The sequence below is a fragment of the Medicago sativa genome, chromosome 1, assembly GCF_051527215.1.
Source record: "Medicago sativa cultivar Bolivia chromosome 1, Bolivia_mono, whole genome shotgun sequence".
NCBI classification, from domain to species: Eukaryota; Viridiplantae; Streptophyta; class Magnoliopsida; order Fabales; family Fabaceae; genus Medicago; species Medicago sativa.
The window spans coordinates 78,932,591-78,944,882 of record NC_140749.1 but is presented as its reverse complement, the minus strand read 5'-3'; the positions used below and the strand labels follow the sequence as shown (position 1 = coordinate 78,944,882).

The following is a 12,292-nucleotide window of genomic DNA, read 5'->3' as shown; positions in this document are numbered from 1 at the left end:
CCTCTCATGCTCTTTATAGTCTGCCAGCTCTTAATCCAATGGCTGAGAATTACAAAGAGAAATTAATTAAAAAAGGCACTATTGAAGAGAGAGAAAGCAAAATGTGTGTGAACATAAATGAAAAATAATCAGGGTTAAATTTGTTTTTGGTCCTTATAAATATACTAATTTTTTCGTTTTATTTTCTCTAAAAAAAAATTTTTGAATTTTAGTCCCTATTAAATTTTCAATCACCACTTTTGGTCCCTTTTTTTAAGTCGATTCATGTGTAATATTTGTATTTTCTTAATGAAATTGTGCAAAAACAAATGTAATAATATAAAAAATATCTCCAAAAAATTGAATTGTTACACAAAACATGAATTAAATATGAATTTTTAACCTAAAAAAATTTAAAAGTTTATATTTAATTCATGTTTTGTCAAGAAAAAATATTTTTTTAGGAGAGATTCTTATAATATTATAAACTTTTCTTCAAATTTTTATTCAAAAATATGAATTCTACATATGAGTTTACTTAAAAGGAGAGGCCGCAAGTGAAAATGGAAAACTTTTAGGGGACTAAAAGTTGAAGAAATTTTTTAGAGAGACTTAAACCAAAAGTTTGTGTATTTATAGGGTCCAAAATCATATTTAATCTAAATAATTAAAACAAAACTAAATTAGAAGAGAGAAGAAACGAAGGAACTATAACAAACAACCAAAAAAAAATTATAATCTCAAAAATCAAATTTTCCGATCGAATCCTTCTTTCCAATACCCCTTTTCACCCATCAAAATTTTACCAACACAAAACGAAGAACCTGAAAGTGGGGAAAGGAACATCAAAGAAACTTAATGAATTTGAAGGGAATGGCGACGAGTGTGGAAGAGGTGAGCAAAGATAGGGGATAAATTTCCATAAACTGAAAGGTTATTATAAAGAGCTATGTTGGGAACTTTGTCTATGAAGTTTTAGTTATGGCTTCCAACGTTGCACCCTATTGAAGCCTGTCATCGACTGCAACAATAAAAAAAAATCAGGATGACTAAAGTTCTGAGAGGTATTTTCTGTTTGTGGTTGCTCTATTGAAGTTTCATTAATCGTGTGTCACAATCGAGGTTTCGAAGAGTGCTTTTGTCTTTAGAATTATTGTTTTCTATCGATTTGTGTGCACTTTTGTTATTGCAGGGAAGTGGAATGATGCGTTTAGCCAGTGATCTTGTAGGGTGGTTGGGTTTAGTTGAGACCACTGTTATGTAATAACTTCAAATTGAATTAATGAAATGTTGATGTTCTCATAATACTTTGAACCTTGTTGATGATTTTTCATTCACATTCATAACTAACTAAGATGGTGTATTGATATGGTATTACACATAAAAGAGTTTGTTGTGCTATTTTAACATTTTTATATCGCATTGTCTAAGTGGCTTTCTTTTATGACATGTCATTGATAATGCCTAAAATTGTCATTAGTTTAATAATTTAACTATTTTTCTTAATGACAAATATATATATATATATATATGTGTGTGTGTGTGTGTGTGTGTGTGCGCGCGCGCGCGCGTGCATGTGGTTGTGTGTGTGAGATAAATCTCCCAAAATAGTTTAAACTTATACAAATAATGAGTGCAAGAAGAACTCTAGCCAAGCGATAACATAACAAAAGGTATCCCTCCCAAAGAAACAAAAGGAAGACTAGGAACATAATCTCATAATCAACTAACCCTTAGACAAATTCGTCACATGACACTATCGATGCCACTTGGTTTATTTCATGAGTAACACTTGACTTCATGCATGTATTCCTATTGACACTTGGCTTGTTGCATGTATTCCTCGTGAGTCATGATACTTGGTTCAATGCATGGGTAACACTTGGTTTGCTGCATGTATTCTTCTTGACACGTGTTGCATGTATTCTTCATGATTCACGACGCTTGGTTCATTGCATGGGTAACACTTGGCTTGTTGCATGTATTCCTCTTGATACTTGGTTTGTTGCATGTATTCCTCAAGGTCATGACACTTGATTTATTGCATGGGTAACACTTGACTCAATGCTTGTATTCCTCTTGACATTTGGTTTGTTGCATGTATTCCTCTTTACTAAAATACCCTTATTTTTAATTATTATACTTTTATTTATTGAATTTCATTCAACTTAACTACTCTACTACTACAATTAATAAGGGTATTTTAGTAAATAATATTAATTTCATCATTGAAATCAACACAATTAATCATTTCCTTCAAACCGTGCAAAAATCTTAAACGACTATTATTTTGAAACGGACGGAGTATTTAAAAAAATGAGCAGTTTTCTTTGTAATAACATCTTCATCGTTTTATGGCATTTCTTCCTCCACATGATAAGTTATTAAGAAATAATACTTGTACAACTATTTTACGACAACTTTTGAACAACTCTTTTATACTCACATTATATTTTTACTTTTTGTCTCTTCATTTTTCTTTTTCTATTGTTTTTTTTTGCCAATAAAAAGATAGAAAAATAAGGTTGTCACAAAAGTTATTACCAAATGGTTTTATGAATAGGGAAATGTTAAATAGTGTCCTTGGGGCATTGGTTAAGATAACATAAATAGAAATAATTTATTGAAAAATAGTGAAAAGTGTTGAATTCAACTTTCTAAAAGTCAAAAAGTTTTGCTTCAAAAAAAAAGTCAAAAAGTTATAATTTTCAATGTAAAATTACTATTTTAGTTTCCTTAACCATTGCTCCGAGGGCACTGGTTAGCAAGACCCTTATAAATAGGGTCTTGTTAATGAGTGCCCCGGGGCACTCTTTAAGGATCCTAAATTTAGTAATTATTCTTTTGAAAAAAATCAACTATTACAATTTCCAATGCATTAAATACACAATTTTTCATAAAAACTTTTCATTTAAAGTTCAGAGTGTTCGGGGACACTTGTTAGCATTTCCCTTGTAAATATCATTACTTAGTTATTGTGGTTTTTTTTTTTTTTTTTTTTGTTTACAAGTTATCGTGGTTTTATCTTCCCCTAAATAAGAGGGCAGGACCGGTTCTTATTCTTCCTTACCATTTATAGATGACACTGCTCCTTCGAATTCCTTTTCAGTGTGAGCAGTTAACTTACCTTTTTGATGTACAGTCCATTTGGTTACAAGTTTTTTAAGCGAGATAAAGATCCAGCCGATCACCTACTCTTCGATTTAGAAATCGAGAGAACAACAAGAAAAAATCTCAAACAAGCCTGACTCAAAGCTATACATGGTGAATCATCCATTTTAATCACTTCAGAGTCAACAACAACCAACATAGTAGATCATAGCGTTCCTCCACTGCTACAACAACCACAAATAATGCAACCAACAAGAGCATATGGTAAAAGAATTCAAAGAAAATAAAGCAAATACATCCACAAAAATAAAAATGAGAGAAAAATAAATATTCACTAAATAAAAAATACAAAACTTGAAACAATCAAAGGTAACTGTGTTGTTCAGTTGACTCAAGTCCCTATCAACGACGCCATTTGAAAAGTTGCATTTAGTAGTATCAAAGATTACCATTATCGATCAACAGGGACTTGTTAAATGAATTGTTCACCTATTTTGATTGTTAAAATTTATGGTTATAAACACATGGTTGTTTGTTAAGTGACAAAATATAAAAGGGGATGAAACTATGAATTAATAAGTTGCGCTGGGATTGAATTTCATTATTTAGTTCTCTGATGTCTTTTCTTAATCGAATGACTGTATCTATTTCAATTATACATTCACGTATGTCCTAGATAGAAATTTAGTTATTCGCCGTTGAAAAGAAATATAGGTATTCAATAAATGACAGCTCCCCCCATGTCACCTACCTTGCTATTCAAATACTCCATCCGTTTCAAAATGAGTGTCGCTTTAGCCAAAAAAAATTGTTTCAAAATGAATGTCACTTTCGGTTTTCAATGCAATAATAACTTTTTCTTTTCAATTGTACCCTTCAATTAATACTATGTTACACTACTTCCAAAGTATTATTTTTTCTTTAATGAAAAATAAACCAATAGTTGATTAGGATAATTTGGTAAAATTGCTATGACATTTGACTACTTTATTCCATTCCTTAATATGTGTATAATTGGCTAAAGCGACACTCATTTTGAAACGGATGGAGTACTTAATATGGCAAATTGTTTAGTTGAGGTCTAGTGTTTTGAGAAGATCCGCTAATAATACTTGCTTGAGTAGTTGCACATTTACGTTGTGACTTGTGTTGTTGTTTTGGGCATGTTGAGTATTGTGCTTGAACAATTTATTATTACTAATATATTTTGATCAGACATCAGTTAAACATGCACTCAACATATCTTCAATTTCATTCAGTTGAAGAATTAACGCCAAGAATTTTGATCAGAGACATCGGCTTAACATTGTTAAATTTTAATAAGAATAAGAATGAAAATGAGTTTTTTTTTTTGTTTAAATACTATTACGTGACAGAATGGTTTACGCACAAGACTTAACATTTTTTGTAACCAAAAAAAAAAAAAAACAAGACTTACCATTTTTTTTGTGAAAGAACATAAGACATACCACTAAGTTTAGACGAATATTTTTCTAATTGAATTGAATTATTAGTGGTGTTCAGTAAAGTTTTTACGTTTTCAATTTTTCATTTATGGTTAAAGGTGTAGGAATGTTGAATGCAAAAATGAACAAGGAAATTAAAACCAAAATTTGATCTGCCTTACCTGAAAGGCAATAATAAAAATCGATTTCTAAGGCCAAAGGCTACAAATATCAAAACAACACAGCAAATACAATAAAAGACTTAGAAAAAAACATGAAAAGACAAAAACAAAACTGAATTAACTGGCCAAAATTTAGTTATGATGATGGTTTCTTATGAACAAACCGCTGTAAAGATTTTGGCAGTTCAACTCCCTCATTAGTTTTCTGTTTCTTTTTAGCTATGTTTTTCTCTTCTTGAATTTTCTGCTCCAAGTAAGGCCTCTTTGCATTGGCAATTGCATCTTGCTTTTTAGGCATTATTTTACCAGCCTTGCTTCTTCCTTTTGTTTTCTTTTTCAGTTTTTTACCCTTGACAGCTTCCACAGCAGCTTCCATCTCAGCCTCTATCTCTTGTGCAGTTAGCTTCTCTGTTTTAGAATATCTCACCGTACCGATCTTGCTGGGATCCAGCATGATTGTCTCAGGTGGAAGCTTATCAAGAAGAGATCGTATTTCCTTTTCTCTTCTCTGTTTAGGTGTTTCAAATGGGTTTGCAACCCATGAATCAAAGTTGGGTTCTCCTGCTCCTGGAATAAGGATACTAGACAAACCCATTGAATGTCCTATGCCTAGAACGTCTTCGTATGGTCGAAAAGCTAATTTTCCTATCTGGTATCCCTTAACCATTGAATGAGTCATGTACCTTGAATAGTTCTGTGCACCAGAAACATCCCTCAGAACCTGGATATATGAACCATTACCACACGCAAGCAAGCCTTTTTGACTAAACTCCAAAGTATTTGCATGGCTTGGTAATGTTTGAAAAGCCTCAAATTTCCTCAAGTCCCAAAGCTTAATTTTTTTGTCTACCCCGGCAGTAGCCATTAAGTGGCCATTTGAGTGAAATGCCAGAGCTGAGACTGGCCCTTGATGACATAGCATCTTGACAAGGGGAGACGAACTGGTTGGCTTCCACATAGTAACTGTACCGGCTGAGTGGCCTAAAGAAACAACCCCGTTGTAACGGTTTAATTCCATCACATTTGTGCGTCCTAAACCAGTTCGAAATTTCCCAGCTATTGTACCCATTGTAACATCCTGATAAAGAAGCATCCCAAATTTGTTGGTAGAAGCCAGAAGAAAATGGTTTTCCAGAAACTGAAGCCTCAACACTGAACCATGCTCCTGGAAAAAGAAAAGAAAAACACAACTCAACTCCTTAAAGATGCATCCAATATATTTAGTTTTAGGATACGATAAATGGCAACTATTTTAACTGTTTCAAGAGTTCGAAGAATTAATTAAAAATTAATGAAAAAAAGCACACTGTAGGATATGTATGCTATATGAGCCGAGTGTTCCACTAGTGGGCACTCCTCGAGCCAGTATTCAGAAAGACAATTGACGCGGAACTAATATACATTTGATCCACACATCAAAATCAGGCTTGTGAATTGAGGATAATATTACTAAAAAATTAATGCAACCTCGGATGAATGGTGGATAATACAGGAAATCAGATAACCCGTCAAATAAAAAACCCACTAGCACATATGTAACTGGATGGTTCAACTCTAAAAGACATAAATTCAGTCTCAAAGTATGCCGAGAAACATTTCTAGCATCATCAATGGCTAAGATTGAAAAATATTATACAAGCAGTTAACCAACCTTAAGGCAATGAAGCTCTGTGCCGTCCCGATTATATATGTATGGATACCTGTGAAATTTTGAAAATTTTGAAGTCACTCGACATGAAGAAGAATATGGCCCCACATATATAATATTTTACTGGGGGAAAAATATTCTAATGAACTTTTCCAAGAAAACATCAAGCCGCGAACAATCTCACAGGGTTTATATTGATTATTAAGTTTTTCATGCTACCACAAAATAAGAAAGACAAGTAAAATCATAAAAATTAATAACCCCTGTAATTGCATTTTGAACTTTGAAGTAAAAGAGGAAGCAAATGGAGTTACATAAGAAGAAACATAAAAGATACTTTAATGATGCGAAATGTGGTATTTCGGGATCTAAGACACAAAGTCGCGTACAAGTGTCAGAAAGCATGAATAACAGGCAGAGAAGTGGCATGTCATGTGCACTGAGAATTGAGATCCTCTGCCCCCAGACATTTTTTTAAGTGTAAGTAACATTCTATTTCAAATCTTCACGCATAAACTCCCTAAGCCACTCTTATTTCCCTAATTGTACTGATCCATTCTACAGAGAACAAAAACATTTATAGATAAATGGTAGAACAGCAAACCAGGAAGGAGAAATTACTTTCTCTGGGCAGCAGCAAAGAAGAGCTCATTATGTAAGAATACCACATCACGCACAGTTTCTCTTACCTGAAAAACCAAATATTAAAATCCAAGAATAATTTTACGAAGCACTCAATAAATACACAGTAACTGTAACAATTTCTCTCCGACATTAGATGTAAGGCCCATTTGTTTCCTGTGTGTGAAAAAAGTGAATTTTTTACTTAATTTTTTTTATTAAAAGTAATTATAATAATTAGATGTTTTTAAATAAAGCTCAAAAAAGTTGTTTTAGTGCTTCTCTCGGTAGCTTAAATTAGTAGCTTCTGAAGATACGCAGCTCTAAATGGTCCCGTCCAAAGAAGGCATGATGAGTATCAGTATTAAGAAGATAAAATCAAACAAACATTTTTAAACTAAACTATTAAATTATTAGTAAGTAAAACCAAACAAAGCAAGCTTGGTTAAGCGTACCTGAAGCTCCCTGATCAGGCTCAGATTCATCATGCCCATAATTGCTAGGTGGCCCTTACGACCACCAATAGCCATATACCGGCCACTTGAAGTAAAGTCTATTGTATACGGACCAAGCTCTGCAAATATATTTTGTAAAAAAAAAATACAATAAATGACAGAAGATAAGAACAAAATTGTTTCCAGTGAAGAAAGGTTATGTGCATCAGTATATTGTGTAATAAAATATTCAATAAAGAGATGCAAATCAAACTAGTACAAAGTTACTCCAAGGATAAAGTCAAAGGAAAGGAATATCATCTTTATAAAAGCATTAAAACTAGGCATATATTAAGTAGACATCAACTTTTCTGCAATAAACAATTACAACCACAGTGCTTCAACAATTTGTAGTGACATTAAAATCATCTTTTAAGTATTTTAAGTGAGGACTTATCAACAATAGGAGTCAGCATTTACGAGAAAATAACCTATGAGATGATCACTTGGTATCTTGAAAAGTATACAAACAACTACATGGAAGTTAAATTTGCTTTCAAATTCTTAAGCACTTGAACTGGTAGTGGAGGGTCTATCGCACCTTTTTGCAGCTTGATACTGGATTTTCTAACATTTGAGTACAGAAAACAAAAATAAACTCCATATAACATTCTTCTAATATCATGTGCCAAGCAATTCAAGTTATTGAAATTAGATCTACTTTAAATTCTTATGTGCTTGAATTAATCAAAAAATGTGTATCTGACCTCCAGTACAGTGGTTTGGTTTTGCAGCCAGATAACTTGGGTTCGCCATAATTTAAGAACGTAAAAGGACATTTCTATCTGTTCATTTTAAAATTTTGATATTTCATGCTGCATTTCATTTAATTGGTTAGTTAGTATTTTCCAGCGTTTATTTAAATTTATGTAGGTAACCTGTGCTCAGGCATTTATTAGGGCAAAAAAAAAAGCTTCTGTCTACTTCTAGCAGGAGCTGGGAGGCCAATGTCTGAGCACTGGTTGATCAAGAAATGAGATTTGAACCCCAAGCACTCACATTCCAACATCCAAAAGCATTGGATAAATCAACCACTCACCGAAGCGCTGGCAGAAAAACAAAAGGTCGCAACAAGCAAAGAACCAGTGGTTATCTTGAGAAATTAAAGAGAGAAAGGGGCTCTTTTCAAGGGAGGAGGCAGAGGAAAAAAGCTGGCTGGAAGGGAAGCTTAAAAACTTCATTGCTCTTTCTTTCTTTCTTTGCTTCTATTCAAACATGGTTCTAGATTTGTGAAAAACAAAAACAGCACTGTTTGTGGCTATAATGGAAAGGAGCATGATCTGCTTGCCTCTATTAAACTGATTTCTGAATGACAGCAAGAAATTGGGTAATTTGTTGTAGTTTGGAGGGTTGTTCTACAGAAAACAAGCAACAATGATAACAACCAATGTGTGTGTGTGTGTGTGTGTGTGTGAGACAGAGAGAGAGAGAGAACTACACCACATAATGAAAATCAATGAAAGGGTGACAACTTATAAGAAGAAAGAGTGCATGAGAGGACATCACGGAAAAACTGCTCACATGAGATTTTAACTTTAAGTGAATAGATATTAACTTATATATCAACAAAAATAAATGGATTGGATTTATGGGATAGGGCTATGATTAAATGTGTCAAACTTTTACACTTACACAACTTAAATAATCTGGACAATTGTAGGTATGTTAACCAATACTCCCTCCGTTTCAAAATGAGTGTCGTTTTAGCCAAAAAAAAAAAAAAAATTTGTTTCAAAATGAATGTCAAGTTCTGTTTTCAATGCAATAATAACTTTTTCTTTTCAATTGTACCCTTCAATTAATACTATATACACTACTTCCAAAGTATTATTTTTTTTCTTTAATGAAAAACAAACCAATAGTTGATTAGGATAATTTGGTAAAATAACATCTCTCTTTCTTTTAATCAATGCATTTCTTAATATGTGTGTAAAAACCTTAAACGAAATTCATTTTGAAACAGAGGGAGTATAATAATTGAATTCAAAGTCCCAGTTAAGTAGATTAATTAAGTTCATAAAAACTCTGCGCAGATGAAAAACTTCACTGATATTTGGTAGAGGCAAATGTTCATTATTATAATAATTATAATAGATAACATACCTACAATTGTCCTGATTATTTGAAAGGCAATATAAATGACTAGGAGGAAGATAATATCACACATCCAAGGTTGGATTGGTTGATTTCAATTCTACAAAAAGTTATTAAGTGCTAGAGTTGATACCCAATGTTATTGATCTTGTTTCACTCTCTCTATATGTAGACTAAAGAGAGAGAGTGAGAAACTAATATTACAAATTACAATAGAAAGATAATACATCTGACCTAACCTTAGATACTATTAACAAGCATAATTAATAGTACCTGGTAAAGTAATATCATATTGGTTCCTTGAGCTTGAGATATCTACTTCACCGGCTATTGTCTCCTGCTTAATCCTATACGTCTTTTCTATGCCTTCAGCCTCTATATAACCTCCTTCGCTGGGCATAATCCACTGCATAACCAAAATTAGAAAGCCAATACATAAAACATGTAACTATCATTATCGCTATAGCTAAATAACTAATAAAAACTGACATCAATGACCACAAGTTACACAAGATCAAACCTTTTTTCACACACTGTCACTACCAATCCTCAAAAAACGAAATCCAGTAGATCCCTTGGTTCTCAACACTAATTAAGCCGATTTAAAGTAACTCGAATCAATTTAGAATATGTAGTTACGGCATCATGAAGATCAACATAGCGTTAATATTGACAAAGGAATGTACTTAGTATAACAGGCTACCTAGAAGTTACTGAAACGGCTACATAATTCTAGAAGATGATTCACAATTGTGGGTAACTGCAAGGCTAACATCTTTGTTAACTAATCTGTTATTCTGTGTTATCATGAAAACATTCTGTGGTCGTTTGCTATTGTCATCACTCTTCATTTTATATTTCCTTAACTTGTAAAGATGTAGTATAAGGGTAGGAATGACAGTTGACTACAAAAACATCCATCTTGATCACAACCTACAAGGTTAGTTATCAGCCTTGTTTGAGTAATTATCCTTAAATTATATAAATTTGATGTTGTCAAGCTTAATAAAATTCTTTTCGTACCAATTTTCAACTTAAATTTCATGTTTATTTATCATGTAAAGTTGTGCCAGCAAACATCGAGCTTGGCCCGGCTCAACGATAATTCACCACAAAATGAAATATGCAATTAAGTATACCACATCAATTATTTTACACAAATGTATTATCATTTGTAAGCAACACCCACACGGAAACACACACACACACACTGTACAATAATTCACTGGATTATGATGCATAAAATCAAAATAAAACTAAGGATTAGTTGAATTAAACAAAAAGAAAATCTGCATTAAAAAGAACAAACCTTCTCAGCCTGAGCAGCAGCTTTAGCAGATTGTCCATATAATTTCTCTTTAGCAATTAACTGACTCTTGAGCTTTTTATCTTTTAAACCCTGCAAATCAAATTTCACAAATTAAGATTAAAAGATAAAGTTACTATCGAGCAGTGATGTTTCAATTTCAATAAACTCAGTAAACTGAAAGCTTAATTTAATACCTTTAAATTAGCAGCTTCTCCTCTGAGATACTTCTTTGACCTAAGTTCTAGTTCATCAGCAATGTCCTGCAAAACGATGTAAGGAATAATAAGAAGCATTCCGCGTCTTAATGAAATAAAGTTGAATAAAACTATGCTATAAAAATTAAAAATGAAAGCATAAAAATCACAAAATCAAATTTAACATGCGTTCAAGATGTTAAGATCCAATACATTGAAAGACATATCTCAATTTTTGAGCTTTGTGAATTCAGAAGTGATGAACCCTAGAAATTAAGCAGTGCGGAATATATATACCTGTTCGGTGGAAGGTTTGTTATTTGGAGGAGCATCGTTGTTGTGAGTTTCTTCCATCTCGCACCGGTGCAGCTGCAATCTCTTTCTGGTGGAAGACGACGGTGCACAGAGAGAGAGGGAAAGTGCGGCGGTGAAGAAGAAAGGTTTATTTGGGGTTTGAACGATATCTGCCTCCGTCTGTGTTGTGTTGTGTGACTGGTAAACGTAGGTAATTTTGGGGCAATATTGGAATATTATGCTTTTACAAGGATATATTTCTATTTTGCAGAATAGTCCCCTGCTCTGCTCTGTGAGTTGTGAGCCCTAAACTTTGGGCTTAATCTTTTTATTTTGAGAATATCTTTTCTCACCCTTTTATCCTCTTGTGGACACTCCAAATTTCTCCTTGTATTATGTTCAAATTATATATTTTGAAGTGTTTTTATACAATTGTGGAAAATAAAATTTTAAACAACTCAAAACTTGGAAATCTAGGTGTTTTTCTATTAAATTACTTTAATTCAAGTTTCAAAACCTTTCAAAAAATACAATCTTTTTTTGGTGGTGGTCGGGGTTCGAACCCCAGACCTTACATATATTATGCATTTGTCTCTACCAACTGAAACATTTTGGATTAAAAAATTTGAAACATGTTGAACCCCCAATCAGACCAAGTTTTAACAACAACAATGATCATAATTTGACACATTTTAAATTATATAATATGAAAAAATAAATTATGTGTCAATATTATATACCCCTAGCAGCCCATCATCCTCAGGCGATACATCAACCCTCTCTGAGCCTCAATAATAATTCGCTTCGTCACCCTTTCGGTTTTTCAAATCTCAAGTTGCTTGGGGCTCTGTCATGATCCTCAAAAATCCTTCATGTTGGGCTTCACGCCATTTATCAGGGGCTTTTATTGGTCAAGCATAT

The 12,292-nt window shown here is 32.9% G+C and overlaps 1 protein-coding gene across 1 annotated transcript; it reads right to left on the bottom strand.

Annotated features, from left to right (window-relative positions):
• Positions 1-4,690: 4,690 nt before the first annotated feature.
• On the bottom strand, positions 4,691-11,548 carry LOC146957829 (Transducin/WD40 repeat-like superfamily protein). The gene is made up of 8 exons (XM_085739404.1): positions 11,375-11,548; positions 11,078-11,143; positions 10,884-10,973; positions 9,848-9,980; positions 7,442-7,560; positions 6,987-7,054; positions 6,369-6,417; positions 4,691-5,882 (listed from the first exon to the last, which is right to left on the bottom strand). Exons 1-8 carry the CDS (start codon positions 11,429-11,431, stop codon positions 4,854-4,856), a joined length of 1,611 nt encoding a protein of 536 aa, XP_085595530.1. The 5' UTR covers positions 11,432-11,548; the 3' UTR covers positions 4,691-4,853.
• Positions 11,549-12,292: the final 744 nt, after the last annotated feature.